This window comes from Polyodon spathula, chromosome 1 (genome assembly GCF_017654505.1).
Source record: "Polyodon spathula isolate WHYD16114869_AA chromosome 1, ASM1765450v1, whole genome shotgun sequence".
Taxonomy (NCBI): Eukaryota; Metazoa; Chordata; class Actinopteri; order Acipenseriformes; family Polyodontidae; genus Polyodon; species Polyodon spathula.
In genome coordinates, this window is record NC_054534.1 from 14,952,865 (window position 1) to 14,979,616 (window position 26,752).

The 26,752-nt window shown below is 36.3% G+C and overlaps 1 protein-coding gene across 1 annotated transcript; it reads left to right on the forward strand.

Moving 5' to 3' along the window:
- The first annotated feature begins 193 nt into the window (after nucleotides 1-193).
- On the forward strand, nucleotides 194-26,752 carry LOC121314578 (trimeric intracellular cation channel type B-like). Its single transcript, XM_041248000.1, has 6 exons — nucleotides 194-509; nucleotides 13,769-13,925; nucleotides 19,169-19,353; nucleotides 22,293-22,380; nucleotides 25,787-25,904; nucleotides 26,251-26,752. Exons 1-6 carry the CDS (start codon nucleotides 386-388, stop codon nucleotides 26,497-26,499), a joined length of 921 nt encoding a protein of 306 aa, XP_041103934.1. The 5' UTR covers nucleotides 194-385; the 3' UTR covers nucleotides 26,500-26,752.

Here is a 26,752-nt window from a genome sequence, read left to right on the forward strand (position 1 = left end):
ATATATATATATATATATATATATATATATATATATATATATATATATATATATATATATGCATAATGAGTGTGGACAAATGCACGTCTCAAGCGTCAAACTGGGCTACACTGATTCACGCCGTCTTTTGCACAGAGCAACTGGGTCATGTGGTTAGTGTTTACGGAAGCTCCAAGTGAACATACGCGGGCGGAAGCAAACGTGCTCATTGTTGAAAGTGGAAAGAGAGATGTTGGCGATTGGTCAGCGCAGCTGTCGCAAGTTTGTCACTCCACTCAGCTGAATCCCGGGCAGGTCCAGGATAACCAGGCTTGCGCCACAGCTGGTGTGAAGTGCTGCCTTGAAATTTAATATCATATTAAGAGGGAAAGAAGAACCAGTGAGGATGGAGCAGCTCTTGGAAATTAGTTTTGATGAGGTCTCCCTGCAGTTCTCCAAGATCTCAATGTATCCCCTGTTCGATGCAGCACATTACATCGTCTCTGTTATGGCACTGAAAGAACAACCAGGTAAGGATAGAAAAAGTTAGATGTTTCAAAATTTGACCTGTATTGTATTATGAAACTTTTTTTTTTTTGAAGCCTGCATGACTACAAAACTCGACATTCTTTTGTCGGTTGTCTGCTGTACTTCATATGTTTGTTGTAGTTCACAAAATAACCAAATATGAAAGTGGAAATTAGAGTCATAACATATTATGAAAGCTGGAAATAAGAATAATAATAAGATAAGCTTATCAAGACTCCTGTTTTGGTTATTGAATCATGCTAATATTACAGGTTTGTAATACTGCCCGGTTTAAAAGTACAAGTAAAGTTAAACCTAATTCCTGTACCTGTACAGTTGTATGACCCTGGAACATATTGCGCAAACTTTGTATGAACACCGGTAGAGTTTTCTTCTTTTTTAAAAAAAATGTTGTTAAAGTACGCTTTGATGTAGTACATCAGTTACAGTTTGTTGTACAGTAGCAAAAAACAAACCTAAAAAAACCCCAAAAAACAAAACAAAACAAAACAAAAAACCGCACAGCTGAGTTAGTGAAGGTCTAGATGTGTTGATTCACAGACTGTTAAGGAAGATGCGAAGGACGGAGTCATTACACGAGTTAAATCAGCCAAATTCAAGAGGTCTTCCCTACTTCACCACCTCAGATTTACTCGAAGCTTTCCCAAAATGTTCTGCATGTTTTTAGAGCCCCAAATTATTATTATTATTATTTTTTTTAAGATAACTGTCAGGTAAGGTAAGGAAGATTTGTGGTCCATATATTATTCTGTGGTGTGCAGACTATTTACTGTTCACAAAATCATTTGACATCGATTGAGACAACACATATTTACAGGTTGTAGGTGTAGCCTATATGGATAGTTGTAACTTATTTTGCTTCTGTTAGGCTATAACTTCCAGAGGTAGGATGGTGAGATTCAGTGTAATGTATTGTCAGATTCAAATTCTGCAGAAGACACAGTATGAAGAAATCTACTGAAATTGTTCTTGTGTTCATGATTGATCTATTAGCAAAAATAACGATTCTGCTTGTATAAAGTACATTTTGTTTGCAATTTTGTGTGTTGAATGTGATTTAAAAAAATACAGTCAGCACTTTAATATCTTTAAAATAATGGAACGCCAAATTAGAGCTGTAGATATATAATTTGATATGTAAACTGGAATTTATAACTATAAATCTCATCTGTTTATCTGCTGGTCTGGAGCTAATCTTGTTACAGAACACAAACAATGAGGACGCGAGTCCAGATCCTGCACTGGATCCTATTATTGTAGTCAGTGCTGCCACAGGTGACTGTGCTGCAAATAGGGAATTTCTACTATTGGCTTTTTTATTTGTTGATTTAATTTGTGGGGGAGTGAGTCAGTGATCAAAAGAACAACCTTCTAGACTGGTATTGGCATTAACTTAGTGCAACTGGAACCAATCTCATTTACATTGTTGGGTGTGCACTATCTGTAGACATTCAAGGACTTTCTACCAGGTCTCTCTCTTTTCTGAGGTTGACTCAGATTTCGTGCAAAGCCGCATTTCCCTTTCAACACCATGCAAACCAATGAGGAAAGGTCTTGGAGATATTTAAATTAACTATTTGTATAAATACGTAAATTTATTAAAATGAGCTGTATGACAGCCAAAATCAAATGTATCATTCTGTTGAAAGTAATGTGTGTGTATCTACACTTGAGAGCTATTGATGATAATGGCATAAAGCAAGTATTAGGGTAAACCTGTAGAGAACACAGTTGTTTTAAGTTGTTGGAGCTCCTGTATTGTATTGTAGCCCCACGTTCTTGTCTCGGGAGGATTGTGATAAGAGCAGTACAGAATGTACTGTATGCACTTGGATGCATTTGCTCTAGCATCCACAGTTCAGTGTACAGTATTGACACTTGTCAACAGGCAATACCATGAAGTAGGTTAGTTTAGAAGAACAAATGTATATATGTATTGTGCAGCATAGAAAGTAACTTGTCTGTTTTGGAGAATTATAGGCAAGCAATGGACTGCAACAATTATTCTCGTCCCCTCCACTGAGTTTATTTGTATCCACAGTCAACCAGGAGGCATTGCTCGTCTGTTGACTGTTTTTTTTCTCAGTGACAGGTGTACCTTCATTGGGAAGGCTTGACCTTTCCAGTTTAGTCTTATTGTTGTGCTGCCCACTGAAAGCAGGTTATTTTAGACCTCAGAGAATTGCTTTCCTTGTTTGGTTCCCTTGTCATCAGTTTTCAGCCCCTTTCCACATTGTTATCTGTCACACTTTTCTGATATCAGGTTTTAAGTTTGGCTTCTGGTCATGGTCATTTAAATGTCTAAGGTTATTTCTGCACCATGGTTGTAACGTGTAATGTATTCTTTGTGTTTTGACATATTGTCTATCTATAACTGAGATAGAGAGTTGATTCTGCAGTATACAGTAACTGAACTACCGAAGGCTCAGATCAATTACTCAAAGATCTCAGTGTTCATGGAAGATAGGAGGAAAAATTATGTTTGAAATTAACTAATCCTGAATACAGTACATCTTGACTTGAACGATGTAGGACAAAGGGTCATCACTAACTTTAACAGGAGAAGTTTATAATCAAAATTTTTGTTTGTTTAGGAATGGTAATCAATATTTTAATGAAAATTGGATAAGTGGTAGACCCGCACTGAAGCAAACATTCCTGTGCTTTAGAATGTATCTAGGACCAATTTACAGATTTTCTCTAGTGCATACATTTTCAACAATTTTAATGTTTAAAAACTAACAGAAATGCCCTAATAACTGGGTATGAACAGGATATTAAAAGGAAGACATGCCTTTTTTTTTTTTTTGTAAACTCTGGTGCACCAGTATGGACAATGAGCTTAAGGAGAAGTATGGTGAAGCAGCCTCTACTGTATGGTGCATATACTGTAGTTGTACTTCAGCTTTTTTTAAATTCAGTCTTCAGATGTATTAAGATTATCGCCGCACACCAGGCTTGGTAAACTCACATTTCAAAGTTCAGCACCAGATGTGTCAGGGGAAAAAATAGAAAAATGGTTTTCTGGACAGTGGAGGCTGGTTGTTTTGCATACAATATGGACGAACTTCTCCCACTGGAGTGGAAAATAACACATGTGGAAGTTAAATTGGTTTCTTCAGCCAACTTAAAAAAAAAAAAAAAAAATCTGTTATTGCTTTCCTGATTTTTCCACCCGCACACATGTGACTAATCATTTTTACATTAAACACTGTAGTATAGGGGTTGTCATGTATTTTATGTGAAGGTCTAAAATTCTTGATTACAGCAAGGACAAGGTCCGGAGCAACATGAACACACTGACTCCTATCCCAATATCCACAAACAAACCCATAGCTGTACAAATATAGCTATTACACATGTTGGTTTCAGAGTTCTTCACTAGGTTAAAATGAGTTTTTTCTTTAGCATAACTACTTTCTCTTTTCTTCAATAGTCTGCCTTCCTTGCCGTCTTGTTCCTTCCTTACTAAAACCACAAAATTGTATGTAGGCCTAATTATTCTTCAGTGGTTCTGTATTAAGACTCTACGTTAGATGTACTAAGATTGGCCAGTCGCAGCGCAAACATACCGATATTTGCATTTTCGTGGGGCCCCCACCTTCAACCCCAAAATAAAAATAATAGTGTTGCTATCAAAAAGCTTTTCATAATCACACAGTAGCTCCTTGCTAAACCGGCCATGTTTGTCTGATATAAGGAGGTGTCGGGTTTAAAAAAAAAAGTACAATAAAACTGCATCCATATGTCTATAGTGCTCAATGTATTTTAAATAAGTCATTATGCTGAAATAACACTAATGTGTTTTGGGTAGGCTACAGATTACATTATGTAAAGAATATAAATCTGTACAGTAGGTTTATATAGTATACAGTACAGTAGTAAAATCAGATGAATATCTAGCACTTTTTCTTTTTACTTTAGCCTGCTGTAGGCTACCGTAACACAAAATAAACCATGCTGCTGCATTGTATTATCATGAGTAGCCTATAAGCCAAATGTATACTGTCAGTTTTTGTTTAAGTTAGTCAGTGGTGCAGTGCTAAATTGTGCACAATTACAAACCACTGCATATTAATAAAATAGATGTGTATCCTATTCCTATAAGATGCTCAGAATGCGCTGGAGTGGTTAATGACAGTCTATTGCTGTTGGGGAAACCAGAAATGTCATATAAATTTGTTTTCAAGGCTTGTAAGTACATGCTGCATTTAGGGAAAATAAGTATTTGGGCATTCGCCTCAAAAATTTATTGAGCACAACTGGCAAGGCACGAGAAAAAGCAGATAAAGAAATGCCAGCAACAGCTGCCACAGTCCCCTGAAAGGACCCAGAGGTAAGATAATGCAGGGTAGACAATAGTTTGACCACTGCAGGAATAGCATGGCTTCTGTAGGTGACTGGCTCCAGGTCATCTTTTAAATCAGACAGCAGCTCAAGAGTTATGTGGCTGCCGAGCCTATCCCTGTGCTTAATTTGGTCTTCATTTAAATCGAAGAGGGTAAGGCGGGTATGAAATACCCTTTCTCTTCTCATCCTACAATCACTCGTTCTTGCTGAAGACGATGTCTCCTTTTTGCCATCACAGCAGCCATGCTTTCAAACGTTCATAACAAATTAATGCAATTGTAAGTGTCACATTTACATGCAGCTTAGTACATCTACAATATTTGTTAATCCTGATTTGCAGGAACGCCCATAATTACATATTCATCTAAGGTTAAACCACAAAGAAAAACTGTTGCCGCAAAGCATTCCCTAAAAAGTCGCTAATGGCATTACGCTTGTTTAGTACATTTCACCCTAGACTTCTGACTCGTTTGCGACTATTGCGACAGGCACAACACTTTAATACATCTACCCCTCTGTGTTTCTCTGTCGCAAAAACAAAGCAAATCAAACTGAAGCACAAGAAAAAAAACAAACATCTTACAAATAATAAAACTAGTTATTTTACATTCAGTAAAATTATAATAGGCTAGCACTCACAGTAAATAAGAAGTGGGAGGTCCTCAAAGGCCTTGTTGTTGGTGAGCTCAGTTAGTAAGAGCAATATGGACGCAGAGATATAAGAACATAAGAAAGTTTACAAACGAGAGGAGGCCATTCGGCCCATCTTGCTCATTTGGTTGTTAGTAGCTTATTGATCCCAGAATCTCATCAAGCAGCTTCTTGAAGGATCCCAGGGTGTCAGCTTCAACAACATTACTGGGAAGTTGATTCCAGACCCTCACGATTCTCTGTGTAAAAAAATGCTTCCTAGTGTTCTGAATGCCCCTTTGTCTAATCTCCATTTGTGACCCCTGGTCCTTATTTCTTTTTTCAGGTCAAAGTCCCTTGGGTCGACATTGTCAATACCTTTTAGAATTTTGAATGCTTGAATTAGGTCGCCATGTAGTCTTCTTTGTTCAAGACTGAACAGATTCAATTCTTTTAGCTTGTCTGCATATGACATGCCTTTTAAGCCCGGAATAATTCTGGTCGCTCTTCTTTGCACTCTTTCTAGAGCAGCAATATCTTTTTTATAGCGAGGTGGCCAGAACTGCACACAATATTCAAGATGAGGTCTTACTAGTGCATTGTACAGTTTTAACATTACTTCCCTTGATTTAAATTCGACACTTTTCACAATGTATCCGAGCATCTTGTTAGCCTTTTTTATAGCTTCCCCACATTGTCTAGATGAAGACATTTCTGAGTCAACAAAAACTCCTAGGTCTTTTTCATAGATTCCTTCTCCAATTTCAGTATCTCCCATATGATATTTATAATGTACATTTTTATTTCCTGCGTGCAGTACCTTATACTTTTCTCTATTAAATGTCATTTGCCATGCGTCTGCCCAGTTCTGAATCTTGTCTAGATCATTTTGAATGACCTTTGCTACTGCAACAGTGTTTGTCACTCCTCCTACTTTTGTGTCGTCTGCTAATTTAACAAGTTTGCTTACTATACCAGAATCTAAATCATTAATGTAGATTAGGAATAGCAGAGGACCTAATACTGATCCATGTGGTACACCACTGGTTACCACACTCCATTCTGAGGTTTTTCCTCTAATCAGTACTTTCTGTTTTCTACATGTTAACCACTCCCTAATCCATGTGCATGTGGTTCCTTGAATCCCTACTGCGTTCAGTTTGAGAATTAATCTTTTGTGCGGGACTTTGTCAAAAGCTTTCTGGAAATCTAAATAAACCATGTCATATGCTTTGCAATTATCCATTATCGATGTTGCATCCTCAAAAAAATCAAGCAAGTTAGTTAGACACGATTTCCCTTTCCTAAAACCATGTTGACTGTCTCCCAGGACCCTGTTACCATATAGGTAATTTTCCATTTTGGATCTTATTATAGTTTCCATAAGTTTGCATATAATAGAAGTCAGGCTTACTGGTGTCAGTCAACGCTGTTATTAATTATATTAATAATGTTAATCTTGGGGAACGAATACATGCACACATAATGTCATCTGCAGATACTTAAAACTGGAAACATTTTAATTGCATGTGTTTTAAGACTGGCTTAGAAGGCAACATTTTACAATGTTGATCACCATTACATTGGCACACTCTTTGCTAAACTTGCACACAGCACAGTGTGGTGGATTATGGAATGATGCAGTGTCAAAGTTAGGGTTTAAGTCTGTCGTGGCCAGAGTTCGGTCTGTAGTGCTTCCAATTGTTAATATGTATAGACAAAATCATTCACGCTAGCTAGACGCTGTTTAAAGTACCAGAGGGTCTGTTTGTCTTATTGTATTGTAAAGTAATGTTAACTGGAAAACCAATTTTTTTTTAAATCAAATAGTTCCTTGTTGAAAGAAAAACCTTTACCATAGGTGATACTGTAGGAAATTCCTTGTCCTATGTTATTTAAACGATTCCCTTCTATTCCCTAGAATTATAGCGTACAAGGTTGTTCATTGCAGGTAACTGTAATGTGTTTTGAATTAATGTTATCTTGTAATGTAACCGATTGTTGTCTTGAATACAGTATGTCACGTTATTAGTTTACAGTAACAACAAACAGCACAGGTTTTCTTATTTTTGACAACTTACCTTACACCAACACACTAGGTCTATACTGTGTGTCTAATTTAACAAAAGTCATCACACATTTCCAGTATAGGGTTTAGCTGTGGCGTGTTGAGGTTTCTTACTGCATTTAAGCAGATCTGTTATGAGACTGACTGGTAGCTTTGGGCCTCCTGTGAAGTTAGTAAAATAAAGAACAGGTTATTTAAGATGCCCTGAAGGAGTTCAGCATTTGTAATTAAAATGGGATTGGTTTTAATCGCAGCTATAAAATTGGAGTTTACAAAGGATAATCTGCAGAAACAGCAGAACTCCATTCAGATGAAGCAGAGTGTAACTAAATATGGCAAGCAGAGTGTAATTAAATAATGAGTCATTATTGTGAACAAATGATTCAATGTTGTGATTGCCCTGGTTAGAATTGCTTGGCTGTATCAATACAGTAAGTGATAATGTTCTTTAAATGCAGGCCTGGAGACATTGGACTAGAGGGAGAAGGCTCAAATCCATACTACGTGAATCTTCTTGTAATGCTCATTTTTCTAATGCAATTTACACAGTTTATACCTGAAACCATAGATTTATGTCATCCTACATTCTGTGGATACCTTCTGTAGGTAGAGATCAGCATTTGACATGCAATGTATGTGAGTCCAAGTATTTCTGTAAGTCTGTTGTAAATTGCATCTCTGCATTACATACCTGTTTGTCAAAGTTCAGATTCCTGAGGACATGTGGTGTTAAGTAGACCCTATTAATTCACTGTTTCAGTGCTAGACAGTATTCATTCACTGTATTCATTAAGTGTATCTGCCCTTATTGTTACCACTGTTGATGTTAAAGAATCTGAACATTTCAAAAGGTCATTGAAGAGTCATTCCAAGTGTATGTAACAGTGTGCAGCTGTACCATGTAAAGTGAGAAGTGCTAGAGAGAGACTACAGTACAAAGCTCACCCTACAGGACTCTTAAAGCTTTTAACACTTTCTATTAAACAAACTCAAATCTGTTGCAGACAGAAAAAATACTGTTGAATTGTACTGAACAGAAAGAAAAAACTACTTTAAATGTTGAAAATTATGATCACGGTTTTACATCCAGATTTGTTTTAATTATTTTTTTTTTTAAAGGTATGTGTAAAGTTTACACAGCTTTGATTACTATAAATCTAGATAAAACCAATCTCCCACTGAAGTGTAATAATAAACAGTAATGCTATTACTAAATAATTATAACCATTAATATCCTGCTTTTGATGATATTACAGGTTAATTCCATCAAGTACAGTACACAGGTATGTTACTAAAATGTTTCTTACTCGCCAGTGCCTGAATCCCAGTGCTAATAAAAACAATGCTTGTGCATGAGAACAGTAGTGTTTGTCTTTTGTGAAAGTGTGAATAAAAAGCAACGTTCCCCAGTGAAAATACTGTACACTAACTTGATAAATAAATAACAAAGTAAAACCTGTGTGCTGTGTTTGCAGATGGCTCTGTCCTTTTACTTGTAACCCATGTTTCCATGAAGACTTGCATGAGTTTGCAAACTAATCATTAGTTATTCAAATACAGAATACGCAGTAGTCCCCAGTGTTCTTCTTATGTAGCCAGATGACAACACCCTCAGCAAAATGCCCTGTGCACTATGATAGTGTTCAGTGGACTAAGACAATGGTGGACACTAAGAAAGCCTTTCATGATTTCTAAGACTTGAGGTGTCTTGCTGAGAACCACAATCAGAATTTTGGGCTACCCAACTCATGCAGTAGAGTGTTAAACATAATGTTAAACAGGACCATAATAAGAAAACATTATACAGAATTAACAGTAAATTAAAAATAATTATAATAAATCCCCAAGCAGCAGCAACATGTAATGGAGACTTTTTGAAGAACCTGCTTTTGTCATCTTTGTCATCTGTCTTTTAAACTGCTGTCGTTTCTATTAAAAGAATTCCAAGCATTGAAATTCCCACATTAGAAGCCAGAGAATCATTCATCAGAGACCAAGAAAACAAAACAAAAAAAACAACTAAGAAAACTTTGATATAAACCTTGTAAAAGCATATCTACAACAGCTAGGAGAGACTAGAGGTTTGCATGACATTGGCATTGGGGAGTTTAGTGTTCATTTAGCCAACCAAAAGACAGGACTGAATACGAGTCAGGAACTGTGAGAGGTGTCCTTGGGAGTGTAGAGCGCTATTTAGTTTCAACAGCACCACCTACAGGAAAGGAGAATGAACTGCCGCCTTCAGGAAAATACATACAAAGCCTTTTTGGATATCATTGTATTTAACAAATATCCCCCCCCCCCCCCCCCCCCCCCCCCCCCCAACAATTCATTTATGATGCTTTACTACATTTTAAAATTAAAAACCTAGCAATTTAAACAAAAGTTGTATAATCTAGAAATCATTAAAAACAAAACAAAAAAAACAACAACAACAACAACAACCAGGGCTGCAGTGAATTACTTTGCTATAGTTGCATCTCAGGGTTTTAGTGAACCCCTCAAGCTTCCCTCTCGTGGTTTATTACGTCACTTTATAATTCACTGCAGCCCATCTTATTCTATATACATGATTTGAATTATTCTAATTGGGCTTACCGGGATGTAAAATGCTGGCCTACTTTCACCTTTAGTTCTTACTGAAAATAAGCAGTATTTCAAAAAGAGAGCTGTTTATCAGTTAAGGAGAAAACTCCACTGACCTAAGTTTAGATGTCTTTCTGAGTTTGTTATTCTGTTTTCAACACAAACCATACTTTGTTAACCCTTTTTACGCTAAGATTTTAAATGACACTGTTGGTGGAGCTGTTTGTAACTTTTTTTGTACAAAAAGTAGTGTAGGGTTATAGTTAGGCTTGCTACAATTAGATTTTTTTTTTTTTTTTTTTTTTTTGCCAAATCGACTATAATATCAACGTTTACTTTAGAAAGAATTTACCAGGTTTTTTTTTTTTTTTTTTTTGGTCTTATTTTTCAATTCAAGCAGAGAACGGGTGAAATCGACCTTTATGCTTTTGAAAAAGACAAAACAAAACAAAAATGACCTTAGTTTTATGCCACTGAAAGGTTTCTCATTTAGCAAAACCCCCTTATCATAGTCAACATGCAACAAAAACATGGTTACCAACATTTTAATTGAAATAATGTTTGGTCACAGCTGAGCAACACATTTAAAAATTGTCTTATAAACCATAGTAAATGCAGCATTGTGAGTGGATAGAGGCCCAGAGACAGACTGCAGTTCAAAAACAGTACTTTTATTAACAAGTGTGGTACACAATAGGCTGCCCGCGGGCCAAATACTGCCCGTCAGCTCACCTTAAAAATTAACAAAAAATAAAAAAATGCTATAATAAAAAAATTATTCTGGGAGCATCTAGCAGTAAGAGTAAGCATATACAATTTACAAGCAGTATAATGTGCTGCCTATCAATTTGCTCTATCACTTGCCTATTGGATCTTACGTTCTCGCAATTGCAGAGCGTTCAGCTAGAATATCGCCCATTTTTTTCATTATTAGTGTGATGGAAATGGAGCCAAAAATGAGTGCAAGCGGGAGTAAACGTCGCAAAGTGAACAAGATGCATTTAATCCAGACTGGACGGCAGATTTTCTGTTTATTATGCCATCTCATTTAAATGCAAAACCTTTGTGTTTAATATGCCAAACCACTGTAGCAGTCTGCAAGGTTGCCAACCTGAGGCGGCACTTTGAGTCAAAGCATAGTAATTTCAACACGGCCTATCCTTCTGGCAGTGTCTTAAGAGGTGACAAAATTCAAAGTCTGAAGTCTTTATCACACATCAATTTTTATTCTCCCAACATCAGCGACTGTACAGGAAAAAAGCAACAGCTGCTTCTCTTCGGTCAATGTGGGCACTAGTTAAAAAGAAAAAGCCTTCTCTGGACTCGTGAAGCTAGTGAAGTAGTGCACGTTGGCATTGCTGGACAAGCTGTTGGCCGGAGATAAAAACAAAGACGACATTCTGAACCGCGTGAAGCAAGTTCCACTGTCTGACTCCACAGCAGCAAGAGGACTGGAGGTTAATGGTGAGGTTTGTCTGTCAGCACTGCTTTCCGAATTGATAAATACCAAATACATGTCTCTTGCAGTTGATGAATCGTGCGATTTTACTGACCCTGCCCAGCTATTGTTGTTTGTTAGTTTTTATGATGGTGAAATCTTCAAGGAAGAATTTTTGTGCTTAATACCATTAGAAACAGACAGTACAGGAGCGATCATTTTTGAAAAAGTAAAAGGCTTCTTTGATCAGCATGGACTTAACAGGAAAAATGTTGCACTTTCCCACATTGCACGTTATTGCTACAGATGACACCTCGATGAAAATCTCATCAAAAACTTATACTGTAATTAGTTTGCAACTAAGGTATATCTTTGCAGTTTAAGTTATTATGCGTGTAGTTTCTGTTTTTTGTCAACCTTTTGTGCACGACCCGGCCCTGTTATAAAATTCCCAAATTGGCCCGCTGGTGGATCTAATTGAGTATCACTGCTGTATGGCATGGTACATTATTAGGTACTAGTGTTATGTACCAAGCAAGTTTTTTGTACAGTGAACTGGGATGGATAATTATTCTCTATTTTAGCAGTTGCCATTGCAGAACCCTTATTTTGGAGGTAAAATTAAGAACAATTAACTTTTTTTAATAAGGTTTTTTTTTTTTCTTCTTCCACACACAGCAATACTCATTCTCCTAGATTTATTAATAGCCATTGGAGGGAGGGGGTGTTTTTGGGTAACTTTGTTATATTGTGCATGTTTTGTTTCCCCACTACAAAGAAGACTATCCCACCTGTCCGCCTGCATTGGCAGTAAATAGATAACATTTGGATATCACTACATTCCTGGAACACCACCCTGTTGGTCATAACTAGACACTTGTGTTTGGGGTGGCCACTGCTCTTATGAGACTTCTTGCTTACTAAGTCATTTACATATTGAAGAGCGGATGATTATCAACTGATGGATTTATTAGGGACTCAAACATACAGTACTGTATACAGCATATTGCTTTATATCCACTTAACTAGAAAAGATTCAGTTGATTAATGGTGTGCCATAAAGTTGCACTGCATCAGCAGCAGGAGATCATGCACGGGTATAGCTGTTAATCATTATTCATGATTATTTGGGAACTTGTGTCACTGTCACTCTGCCTGTCCTCTTTTATTTAAATTCAATTTATCTTTAGTTAGAAGCAGGCTGACACATTCTTGTGGAGGTGATTGCCAGCTCCTACCACGTATATTCAATTTTACTTCACATGCCTTACTGTTGCAACAGAAAGCAATTATGTTTTGGGTGAGAAGGTTACAGCTTGGAATTTTGTAGAACAGGAAGTCCCAGTATTATGTGTCACTGCAGTGTGTTAGTAACCATTTTCAGCTGTTTTGAGTGCCTGGGTGTCACCACACACAAATTCCACTGTCCTAATGAAACCATTAAAGGCCATTAGAAACCATTAGAAAGACAAGGGGTGTTGAATTGCCTATAGACTATCTTAGACCTTTCTTCTACACATTTATGCAAATGATTTATATGATCATGCTGTCTCATTGTGCAGTATTCTGCAAGGTCTATTCCCCATTGTACTTCACTCTGACTTCTGTTCCCTAAATATCTTGGTTTCACTGAATAGAAAATCATCACATCTTTTACGTTCAACATGGTACTGTTTTTGGCAGTGGAAGAGCACTGTATCATATGCACGGTTGCACTAGATTTTGAGAGTCTGAGTGGTTGATTCTGTTTCTTATTCTGTATTGCATAAAAACACTGCTGTCCATAATTTAAGTAAATACGTTCAACGTACAGAATATTAGAAGAAGACATTGTAATGCAATAAAGATTCATTATTTTGGGAGATAAAGAATGTATAGAAGCCCTTATATTTTTTACTACAGAGTTTTGACTTGACTAATGTCCATGTACAGAAAAAAAAATGTACAGAAAACATTTACCTTGTTTTAAGATAGGCCTGTGTTTATTCATGGTTTACCAGAGTATGTAATAACGTAATTGACTGTACACAGCTGTCTACCTTGGTTCCCGAGAGGATGACCTATTATAACAAGCTGCAGTACATCGTTCTTTTCAAAAGGTACAGTTTGCAATTGAGATGTGATTCCTTTTCCGTATTAAAAGGCTGCTTTGCGTTCTGTGATTGCAGGAGCAGTAGACGTGGCACGACGCAGCCCCTTTGCATGCTGGATCAGTGCTATGATTTACTGCTTTGGTGGAGCAGTGCTGTCGGGTCTGTTTTTGGCGGAGCCAGCACTCCTACCCTTCTCAAACACCAGTAATATAGTATTGGCTTCAGTAATCTGGTAAGTCACCATTTTATTTCAAGCTGCACTATACCAGTTGGTTAAAACACACGTATAGTTAGAACAAATTTTTAACCAAAGAAGTGAGAGACTGGTTCAGCTTTTACATATAGAGATTAATAAAGCATTGCATGAGTTTGAAAATCAGCTGATAATGTATCATAAACCAGCTTGCAACTTCATATTTTCTGTGTTATGGTAAGTCCTCGGGCAAAATTAACCGCACCTTTCACTTTGATCTAAGATGGCTGGCAGATTGGGGTAAAGTGACTGTTTGGTTTCCTGGTGATTTAAAGACCCAATGCTTCGCTATATTGGCATTATTCTTGATACACAGCTGTATTACTGGGGGGAGGAGGGGAGGCTCTTGGCAACTTGCTGTACTCTACACAACACTGTCCTCTAGTGGAAGCAAAAGAGAAAACACATATTTCTCAACATAGACTGATGGTGGCTCAGTACCACAACCGTTTATGACTATTGTACAGTTTAAATATGAACTGTTTCAGGTCAGTTACCAATTCAGTATATATTTTTAAAGAATTCTTAAGACATATTTCTGTGCTTTAGGGTTATGGTATAACGGAAAAATGTAAAACATTTGTAAAACATACACGTTTGTGTATTTCCTAAACCAATGTACACACATACTAGGCTTTTCATTATCTTGTTTGAAAAAAAAAAAAAAATGCATACAGTTGTTTATTGAATTATTACAAAATGCAGTATGCAAGGACTATAAAAGTATGTATGTATGTCCATGAGAGGCTTTTTGAATGAGGACAACACAATTAATGAATTCAATTCTCGGACACCTACAGTGCATGTAACCCTATCATATTTAAAGAATTATAAATAAAGAAAAGGCAGGTGGGTATAAAACAAGTTCTGTGTTTTGGTATAATTTCCTGTGCCACACAAAGCTGTGTAATGTGACTAATCGGTATGTGTGGCATGGTTATATTCGCTAGATACCACTGTTATTCTAATAGACCTAGTAAAGGTTTAACGGGTAGCATGAGGTCATCCCTTTGTCCACATCGTACACCAAGACTATTTTGTGGCCATCATTTTGGGATTTTGCACATGGGTCTGGATCAATGGGTCTGCCACAACTTTAATACATAATCTAGACTCTCTTAATTGAATGTCATTGAAAAACACTTCTAGTCAAAACATTTTGTCAAATAATTATACTACTGTAGTTTCCTTTAGCATTTCTTCATTTTAAAATACAGTATTGTCTACTATTGTTGTGGTACATCACTACTAATCACGTTACCTCCCCGGTTGCCTTATAGATAAGGCCCTGTGAAAAGCGCGGATTTTTTATTTATTTATTTTTTAAATTTAAGGCAGTGTCACAGGTAAAGTATCATATTTCATGCTTGGAACTATTTTATAAATTGTGTTCAGATTTATTATAATTTGAAACAGCAAGTAGAGAGAGAAATGCACTGAACGTCAGAAATGAATGTCAGTTATTCAAGCACTTTACAATAGCTTGTGAAACGGTGTTGTAATTGACAGCCTGTAGGTAAAGTGTAGCTGCAAAGACAGCTTTCAGTTTTCAGTGGATTTTTAGAACATGGAAGTCACCGTTTTTTGTTTCTTTGCAAGTAAAGCAGTCGTGGTGCTGCTCTGGATTTCCGCCTTTCTCTTTCTGTGAATACTTGAATCTAAATGCCTGTCAACAGTCGATTGTTGCAGGATGTAACTTCATCACCGTGTAAAACTCCTGCTGGACACTGCTTTACGCGATCTCCAGACACATCTTTAGCTTTTTTTTAGAGCCATCCTTTTTCTTGTTTACAGTGTGTAGTGCTTTATTTTACTATGGCTAGATTGTGATGAACATAATAATACAACTGTACATTGAGCATTCTTGTCAGAAACGTGCGTGGTACTTGTGTTCCATTATTCATGGCACAATCCTGGCCAAGAGACGGTAGCATACTGCATAAGGAACAATGGATACCTGTGACACATGCCTTGTATAATGGACTCAATGAGTATTTGTTTTAGAGCGAGTCTATTGTGAAATTATATGTATTGCCATCATCGGTCCTTGGTTAACAGTGAAATGGTTTTGAAGACAGTAGAAGTGCTGACACAGGTGGTGTCTGTGTGCTTTTGACTCGCACTCAACATGTGCCATAATAATTCGCAATTTTTCATCAAGAGGGTTGTGCTTAGAAATTGGGGAGATTTGCTGGATTTCATAACTCCTTGGTTTACGTTCTTATGATTTTACTTTACCAAATAGCTGATAAATGGTGACCTTTTATATATCAAATTGCATTTCTGCTGTTCAACCACGTGACAAAGCTGTCCTGAAAATATTGTTTTTTTATTGGCTTGTGGGGTTAAGTAGTTTTAAAGAGCTGTCCGAGTTACAGGGGCAAATCCTGTTAGTTCCATGCCCATTCAACTGTTACCAACACTTCAGTCTGCCCTTATTTGCCACAATATAAATAACTTCACTTTGATAGTCCTTTTGTGATGTGCATTTTGGGAATGTCTTCAGACATTGAAAGGAGCAGGCACACTGTATACCTTGTACTACTATGCTTGTGGTGATTTGTTCAGGCTGTGGCACCATCTGCTGGAAGTACTGTAAATGTGTTATTTGTGTATGTAACAGGTATGAAACAGAGACTAACAGAAGTAGACTGGAGTAAAATAGAGAAAACACCCACAGAAGGAGGATGGTGGTTCTTCAAAAATGTAGTACTAGAGGCGCAAAACAATTACATCCCTAAAGTAGACAAATCTAAATGTAAAACTAAATTGCCAAAATGGTTTAATAGATCAATTAAAAAAATATTCAGCGAAAAAAGGCACTTTATAGAGCATTAAAAAAGGACCAAAAAGAAAGAATGCAGAAAGAGTACATGGAACTGCAAACGCAAGTCAAAAAGGAAGTTAGAAAAGCCAAGAGAGAAATAGAAATGAACATTGCTAAGGGAGCTAAAACCAATTCCAAAATGTTTTTCCAATATTACAACAGCAAGAGAACATTCAAAGAGGAGATTAAATGTTTAAGAGATACAAATGGCAAAATCGTAGATAAAGAAAAAAAATAGCAAATATATTAAATGATTACTTTTCACAAGTTTTTACAAAGGAAGATACTGACAACATGCTCCACATGTCATCCAGTTCCTATCCAGTTTTAAATAACTTTAGCATAACTGAAGCAGAAGCGTTAAAGGGCCTAGGAGCTCTTAAAATAAAGAATCCCCTGGGCCGGATGAGATCCTCCCAGTAGTACTCAAAGAAATGAAAGAAGTAATTTACAAACCGCTAACCAAGATCATGCAGCAGTCTCTTGACACAGGGGTGGTACCGACAGACTGGAAAATTGCAAACGTAATACCGATCCACATAAAAGGGAAACAAAACTGAACCAGGTAACTACAGACCAGTAAGCCTGACTTCTATTATATGCAAACTTATGGAAACTATAATAAGATCCAAAATGGAAAATTACCTATATGGTAACAGGGTCCTGGGAGACAGTCAACATGGTTTTAGGAAAGGGAGATCGTGTCTAACTAACTTGCTTGATTTTTTTGAGGATGCAACATCGATAATGGATAATTGCAAAGCATATGACATGGTGTATTTAGATTTCCAGAAAGCTTTTGACAAAGTCCCGCACAAAAGATTAATTCTCAAACTGAACGCAGTTGGGATTCAAGGAAACACATGTACATGGATTAGGGAGTGGTTAACATGTAGAAAACAGAAAGTACTGATTAGAGGAAAAACCTCAGAATGGAGTGTGGTAACCAGTGGTGTACCACATGGATCAGTATTAGGTCCTCTGCTATTCCTAATCTACATTAATGATTTAGATTCTGGTGTAGTAAGCAAACTTGTTAAATTTGCAGACGACACAAAAGTAGGAGGAGTGGCAAACACTGTTGCAGCAGCAAAGGTCATTCAAAATGATCTAGACAAGATTCAGAACTGGGCAGACACATGGCAAATGACATTTAATAGAAAAAAGTGTAAGGTACTGCATGCAGGAAATAAAAATGTACATTATAAATATCATATGGGAGATACTGAAATTGGAGAAGGAATCTATGAAAAAGACCTAGGAGTTTTTGTTGACTCAGAAATGTCTTCATCTAGACAATGTGGGGAAGCTATAAAAAAGGCTAACAAGAGGCTCGGATACATTGTGAAAAGTGTCGAATTTAAATCAAGGGAAGTAATGTTAAAACTGTACAATGCACTAGTAAGACTTCATCTTGAATATTGTGTGCAGTTCTGGTCACCTCGCTATAAAAAAGATATTGCTGCTCTAGAAAGAGTGCAAAGAAGAGCGACCAGAATTATTCCGGGCTTAAAAGGCATGTCATATGCAGACAGGCTAAAAGAATTGAATCTGTTCAGTCTTGAACAAAGAAGACTACGTGGCGACCTAATTCAAGCATTCAAAATTCTAAAAGGTATTGACAGTGTCGACCCAAGGGACTTTTTCAGCCTGAAAAAAGAAACAAGGACCAGGGGTCACAAATGGAGATTAGACAAAGGGGCATTCAGAACAGAAAATAGGAGGCACTTTTTTACACAGAGAATTGTGAGGGTCTGGAATCAACTCCCCAGTAATGTTGTTGAAGCTGACACCCTGGGATCCTTCAAGAAGCTGCTTGATGAGATTCTGGGATCAATAAGCTACTAACAACCAAACGAGCAAGATGGGCCGAATGGCTTCCTCTCGTTTGTAAACTTTCTTATGTTCTTATTTATCCCATGGTGTTCACAGCTAAAGACTGCCTAGTATTTTGAATACAGTCTAATGGGAGGTGGTATTTTCTCTGATGGAATTAAGTAAGATGTTTTTCACTTTTGTTTTCCAGAAGTTAAATTATGCTGCATTGTATGGTAGTTTTGAGAAGCACGGATGTTTCACCCTATACAGAACATCCTACTTTTGTGGTCAATAGCAGTGTGCTGAGTTACAGTACAGTATTTCCAAAGTGATTATGTGGGAGCCTATGTTGAAAGAGCTATGTGGCAAATGGGATTTAAAATGTGATGGCAATAAATATTATGACAGCTGATAGCTTATTCATTCTTTATTTTAAAACTTCATCTAATCAAACTTTAAGTATTGTAAGATCTATATGACAGTCAGTATTATTTAAGCATCCCTGTGAGGTTAAATGTGAAGTCCATGTGATAAATGAACTTTCTCTTTGATGCGCACCTCTTTGCTTTTCTCCCAGGTACCTTGTGTTCTACTTCCCAATGGACCTAGTCTACAAGTTCACTGCATTTCTGCCTCTTCGGCTGGTCCTGGCCAGTATGAAGGAGGTAACTAGAACCTGGAAAGTGGTTGGAGGAGTAGCTCATGCCAGAGCACGCTTTGAAGAGGGCTGGCTTGTGATGATCGCTGTTGGCTGGGCTAGAGGTAAAAATGTGGAAAACAGTGTTTGTTTTCTGTTTGCACTCAGAATTCATTCTGCCCACACCAAACTCCAGTTCCCCTCTCAGCTTAGCTAGAGGTTAAACAGTTAATTATGTTTCTGTGAGTCATGTTACTTCATTAGTTCACAATACAAATCTTCATACAAAAGGATATAATACGCCACCAAATGTTGCGGCTCTCTTCTGTAATGTGATTTAAACATGCAACTAAATCCATACAATGTTGTTGCACCAAAACTGAGCCGAGTTTAATTCCCTGAAAGATGTTGGCTGAAGGAGGCAGTGAATAGTATAGTTAATGGACCATCGTTTTATCATGGCGCTTTAACGTGGGGAATCCAGAGATGGGGATTCTTCCAAGTGGACACTAAAAGTGGCCCTTACTTAGTACATGTTTGACTCTATGTGACTGCGGACAGGATTGTTGAATGGTGATGTCACAGACCAGGAAGTAACCACACACACCAAGGTACTACACGGAGAGTCACAAATGTACTCGTTTTTTCTTTTATTATAAATAAGATATTTAAACAAAAACAAAACACTACACGGAACAAAACAGCACGGTGGCCAAAATAGACAGTAAATCACACAGAACAGCACCGTGCTGGTCAAAATCCAGCAATAATAGCAATTGTTTTTATTTTCGATTCTTACTTTTGAAGTTTGTCCTCTGAACAACCCTAACCCTGAATGAGAGGTTCCTGCCTCTCTTATGCAGCTGTGCCTGAGCTTGATTGCTTGTCAATCATTAAGTCGTGCTCAGACACATTCTACCAGTGAATTGATTAGGCAGGGGAGGCAATTAACCCTTCCCTGACCTAAAACAGTACAAATAAAATACATTTAAATAATAATAATACAGTCAACAGAGGGGTGGAGTGTACCCCGTCACAATTGCATACGTTGTTAAAGTGGATAAATGCAAAAACAACAAAATATCATGAAAAACAGTAGAACTTTATAAAAATTAATAAATAAACAGTGTGTGTTAGGTTAGCAGAGACCACCCAGACCCTCTCGCTTGTCTATTTTTAATTTTCATGACTTAAATTATAGGCATAACTGGAGATGTATTAAACCTTTATTGCAATGCAATCTTCATGGGCTACCCACCAAGTTAAAACACAATTTTCCAAGCTGATGACCAATCATTTTTACAAACCCCCCCGAAAAAAAAACCTACATACATAATATCTATTTATGGAAGAAAATGCTACATTACTTTGTGTATAAATTTTGAAAAACATATTATCTGGGTGCAAGGATCGGTGAGTTTTGTTTTCTAAACATATTTCACAGTTTGAAAAAGCTCTGAGCCAAATGAAACCTATCATTTACCTGATACTAAATTACCCAATGCTGCCCGGGTCTCTTTTTACTGTACATACATACATACATACATACATACAGTCAACCCGTTAACTTGACATCCCACAGGGATGCCATTTAGTGTTGACTTATCCGAGGTGTCGCGTTAACCACGGATGCTCATGAGCCCTGACGTTAACATGCATATAAGTAACAGAACTCACTTGTTTATTTTATACAGTATTTACACATTTATTTTTAGTTAAATGTCCTTATGAAACCGGTTGAAAGAACTGCAGTGAATGAATCAGTTACAGTATACAGTACTGCACAAACTTGGTACAACTCATACAGTTCGATTGAAATAAAGTTAATAAAATAACTACAGCATTATTTTTATTAAAACAATCCATGCACAAACTGTTGACTATACTTTTAGTTATTGGCTTGTACTGTCTAATTTGATGGCTTAAATAGCAAAAGTTAACAAATGTACATTATACAGAATTAACTCAGTGAACAAAAACATCTGAACAGTGTCCAGTGCGGCAATGGCTTTATCCAGTTTGATAGTAGGAGGCTCTGGAAGTTCAGGTGTCGAGTTATCCACTGGTCTTTTTAATAGTTTTTATCCCTTCAGTACTGGTAATGAGGATGCATTTATTTTATATGGAGAAAATCTGGGACCAAGACTGTCTGTCGAATTAAGTGAAGGTGTCAAGATATCCACAAGTCGAGTTAACTGAGTTAATTGGGTTTGAATATATTTTGTTTGAGTAATGTAGTGATTTGATCATTGTGGTTTACGTGTGCAAATATTGTTACTCAATGGCTATTGGCAAAGACAGCAAAGACAGAGCTGATCCCCATGAACACCGTACAGACTGCAAGCTTAGTTCCATTTCTGCTTGCACACTTCGCAAAGGACCAGCTATACTTTTTACATCTCCATTCCACATCTACATGCTTTGAAAAGAGCTTTGAGGAAAAAGTCTAAGAGTTCCTTTGAATCTGTGCGATTAGTTTGGCCTCAGTTCAGCTGCCTTTACTTTTTGAGACTTGTATCTGGAGCCTGGAGAATTGGTCTGGCCCAGTGTCAGCAGAAAAGGCTTTGAGGTTCTGTACACTTGTGTGGATTATTTTATAGCGGTCATATTTGAGGAATTTAGACTGAATTAACCACTTCTTTATTTTCCATATAACTTTACATCCCCAAGTTAAGTAGGCAAGCATTTGGGGCACTTTGTCCAACCTATGAAACGACCCAAAATAGGTTTCAGGCCATCAATTGACTCGTTAAAACACACTTTCCAAGACTTTGTCTTAGATGTAGTAAGTCACTTGTGTTTTAGTAGTTTCAGGTTTGAAGGAAGGTTTTTATTTGAATTGAAGTATTGGAAGGCTGTGTAGTTACAGATATTATGTTTGTGTCTTGTTGGTCAATGCCACAGGGATGCTTTGCTTTTGATTATTCCTGGACCGTGGAGTTCTATGTGATTATTCCTGTGAGACCGTGCTGATTATTCTTTCATTTCCTCACTGTTACAGCCCTGTGGTTTTATGTTCTGATTAACTGACACAATGGGACTGTTTCCTTTTCTTTTTGTACAGGTGCAGGGGGTGGGCTGATGTCTAACTTTGAGCAACTGGTTAGAGGAGTCTGGAAGCCTGAAACCAATGAGCTTTTGAAGATGTCTTAGTGAGTATTTTAATAGATTTCAGTAGAACTGGGTGGTGTTTTGAGGGGTGTTTTCAATTGAATTTGATATTTACTGTAGGTACCAGTTCATATAAATATGGCGATCATTCATACTATATTTGAGGAATTTACCATGTTTACGATTTTCATTTGAATTAAAATATATATATATCTAATATTATCTATAATATATCTATATACACACTAGTATATATATATAGATATAACATAATATATATATAAAATATATCGCTACGTTATCCACCTAAATTTCTTACAGAAAAAAATGGGGATAGAGTGTGCCGTTAGCAAGGGAGGTGGATTGTTTGTTTCCCTTTTTTTACCCCTATCCTCACAATGCAAAATATTGTCTGCTTTTCAGATATACTGTATGCAAATGGTTTTTAATGAGAAAGCTGTCACACAAGTGCAGTGACACCTTAGACTATATCAAAAACGTTATTCAGTAAATATCTCCTTATCCCTGTAAACCTGATCATCCCCTCTTTAAAACATACAGTGTATAATTCATTTTATAATGAAACAGGTTAGTTTTTGTATTACTTGTGAAGAAAAAATAAAGAAAACTAGAAACAATTAATACTAAATGACATTCAGTAAGTGTGTCTTCGTTACACACATATTATTGCATTGTTTGCCCATATAGCTGCCGAGTCTTGTTATGGGTGGATTCAAAAGAAGAACTTGTCAAGTCATGTCAGTTTTTGTGCGAGATGTTAAGTAACATAGCCCTGTTTTAGAAGCGCTTTGAAATCATAATAAAAAAGTATATATGAATTATTGAATAAAACACACTAGATATATATATATATATATATATATATATATATATATATATATATATATATATATATATATATATATATATTAGCAGTCGCAGACAAAAGTATTTGGGCAGTTAAAAAAAGAAAAACCACAAAGAAAGTGATTTCTGTCATTTCTAATTGTTATATTATAGAAAAAGAGAAGGAGATGTGATAACTTTTATTGGACTAACTAAACATTAATTAATCACAATGTTCACACAGCCTTTCACAGTTTCCAGGAAAAAAATATAAACAAAATATAAAAAATATTTCCACTTTTAACATAACGGAAACGGGATATTAGAAACCCCTGATATGCCGATGGTACAGTATATAGTTATTAACAATAACTTTATATATTTAATTTTATCTATATCGCGAAATATTATTATTATATATATATATATATATATATATATATAATATATATATAATATATAATATATATATAATAATTTATAATGGATAAAATGAAAAATACATGCAAAAACTAATTTCATACTTTGACAAATGTATTTGGGCGCCCTTACATTAGTATTTTGTGTGCCCACCCTTTGCTTCCTTTACAGCTTGCAGTCTTTTTGTATTTTGAAACCAGTACCTGGCATCTTTCCTGAGATATTTTTGGTTTCCGTTTTGCAACAGCAGCCTTCAAGTCAATCCACAACATCTCAATGGGATTCAAGTCTGAGGACTGAGATGGCCATTCCATAACTAATCTTACTTTTATTCAGAACTTGCTTACGGTTAGTATCCTGCTGGAATACAAGCTTCCGCCCAATAAGCCTTCAAGCATTGAGTAACAATTGAGAGTGAAAAATGTCTTGATATTTTGCAGCATTCACTGATCCTTCTACAATACAATGGTCGCCAGTGCCTGAAGAAGAAAAACAAGCCCACACCATCACACAACCTCCACCATTTTTAACACTGGGCATGATGAACTTTTCTTTAAATTCTTCCTCCAAACACATTGTTGCTTTCTTTGGTTAAAGAAATCATCAGGCTTCAAGTGTTCCGTGGAAAACTCTAATCGCTTTCTTTTGTGTATTGTTTTTAACAAAGGTTTGAATCTTGGTTTTCGCCCATGGACATTCATCTTGTTAACGATTCTTCTTCCAGATTTTGCAGAAATCTTTCTTGGTCTTCCACACCTGAAGCTAGTTGCAGTAGTTCCTGTTCTCCTGTGTTTGTCAATAATAGCCACATAGTGCTTTTCGTTAAAACCGAGTCTTTCTGCTATCTTGTATCACTGCCATTTTGAAATCGTTGCTATACTCTTTAGTTTTAACCATTTTTGTTGCTTTTTCTAATCCTAAATTATCATCAGGTGTTGTTTTTCAATCATGATAATTGTCAATAATTAGCACGAATGGGTTTCATATACGAAATATGTTGATTGCCCATATAAGTATGAAATTAGTTTTTGCATGTTATTTTTCATTTTATGCATGTTTATGTAATCTTTTGTTTTATATAAAGTTGAATCTCTACTTTAATTTATATCTTTCAATAGAATAATTAGAAATTCTAGAAATCACTTTCTTTGTGGTTTTTTAAATTTTAACTGCCCAAACACTTTTATCTGCGAGAGAGAGAGTGTGTGTGTGTGTGTGTGTGTGTGTGTGTGTGTGTGTGTATATATATATATATATATATATATATATATATATATATATATATATATATATATATATATATATATATATAATTTAATAAGAAAAATAAAAAAATTTCTGCATAACGGATTCCCCAGTTGATGATTAGCTGATAGTATCTCTTCAGCCAAAGAAGCAAGCATGTTACCATAATGAAAAACAGTAATGTAGCAATGTAGTTTTGTACTAAAGAAGGGTCAGCTGTTGCAAGGAAAACAGTGTTTATTTGTCATACTGATAATTTTAAGAAATGTGAAAGCAGAATGCACAGAAATACATGGGACTGTAATTAGGAAGTGTACTGCTAAGAAAAAAACGAAAAACCATTAATGGAAATAAAATGAAATATACTGCAGGTTACTTGATTCCAGTTATATATAACAAAAAAAAAAACATTCTCTGAATTTAGTTTGCTAAATATAGCTTGTGCTAATGAAAATATCTAAAATATATGACAGTGCTTGCAGTGGTGTATTTAATATTGTAAAGGTGCTGTCACCAATTCCATACACATTACTTGTAAAATATTAAAATGTAAATATGCTGAGTTAATTGCAGTCATTCATTGCATAGGTTAACCATTGAGCAGAATGAGATAACAAACAAGTGACTACAGACACAGCAAACCTGATTGTAATGGGTTAGATCTCGGTTTTACAACAGTCGTTTAAGATTGCACATAGCTACTGGTCCACCTGGTGGTCCCTGCTGGAAAACCTGGTACCTGAGATGAAAAGGTTGAAACCCACTGATTCTAGTGCAATGGTCCTGTTTCCATGTACAGTACCTGCTATCAACCGTACAGGTTTTAAAAAAAAAAAGAGAATCCAGCTCTAAACAACAACAAAAAAATACTGTCATGATCACACTGCTGAACACATCTAGATTTAGATGTGGTAAACCCTGCTCTTTACTTTGCAGTCCTGTCAAGGTGACTCTGGTAGGATCTGTGCTCTTCACCCTGCAACAGAGTCAATACCTCCCATTGGCCAAACATCAGCTAATGTTTGTGTACACCATGTTCCTCGTTATAAACAAGGTAAAACATGTTGCACACTTTATTTGTGTTTTTAAATCTGGTATGACATCTCAGATATCTTAATAATAACACTCTGGTGTACCAGATGTATTTAGACATGTTTCTGTAAACAGAAAATACAAATTATTCAAAACGAGAAGAAAGATTTCATTTTTATCCATCACTTATGGCCTTTCCCCCCTTTTTTTTTTTTTAAACAATTTATTGTTAAAAACTTCTGTGATACATGCTTTACTACTTTCCTTTAGTATTAATATATTTATGGATGGATATTTAACAACAAATCACAATAATTTGTACTGTACTTGAAAGGCTGTTTCCTAACTGTTTTTCTTTTTCTTTTCAGGTACGGATGATGATCGCTCGCTCCACTACCTCTGTATTTGCACCGTTCGAGGCCGTGTTGTACAGTCTGCTTTTCCAGTGGCAGACTGCAGTCCAAGGACCTTCTGGTGCCCCCAAGAAGGGCATCAAGGCACGTAAAGAGACCCCCAGTGGCTCAACCGATACAAATGGCAATATTTCAGAATCTGCTGAAGAAAGGGGAAATGGTACAACAGTTTCCAGAAATGGATATAGAAAGAAAACAGATTGAAAACTGGCCAAATTGTGCAACATTTTTCCTAGACATTTTTAGATTTTTTCACTTAATGTACATCTTGATTATGGCACAACTGTGATGTATGACAATTGCAAGGGGCTTACTGGGTAGTGTTTAAAAAGCTTGTTTTGTTTGTTAGTTATGTTACAAGATGTATAGATTTCTTATATCTTGAATGTGATTTTACAAAAATAGATTTTTATTATTACTGCAAGATTAATATAATGCTATTTATACATAATTTGCT

Excerpts from the sequence above, each read along its gene's own strand:
- LOC121314578 (XM_041248000.1), top strand. The coding sequence starts at position 386 with ATGGAGCAGCTCTTGGAAATTAGTTTTGATGAGGTCTCCCTGCAGTTC. Across the intron at positions 19,354-22,292 it reads CGCTGTTGGCTGGGCTAGAG|GTGCAGGGGGTGGGCTGATG; the intron begins GTAAAAATGTGG and ends CTTTTTGTACAG. Across the intron at positions 22,381-25,786 it reads GAGCTTTTGAAGATGTCTTA|TCCTGTCAAGGTGACTCTGG; the intron begins GTGAGTATTTTA and ends TTTACTTTGCAG.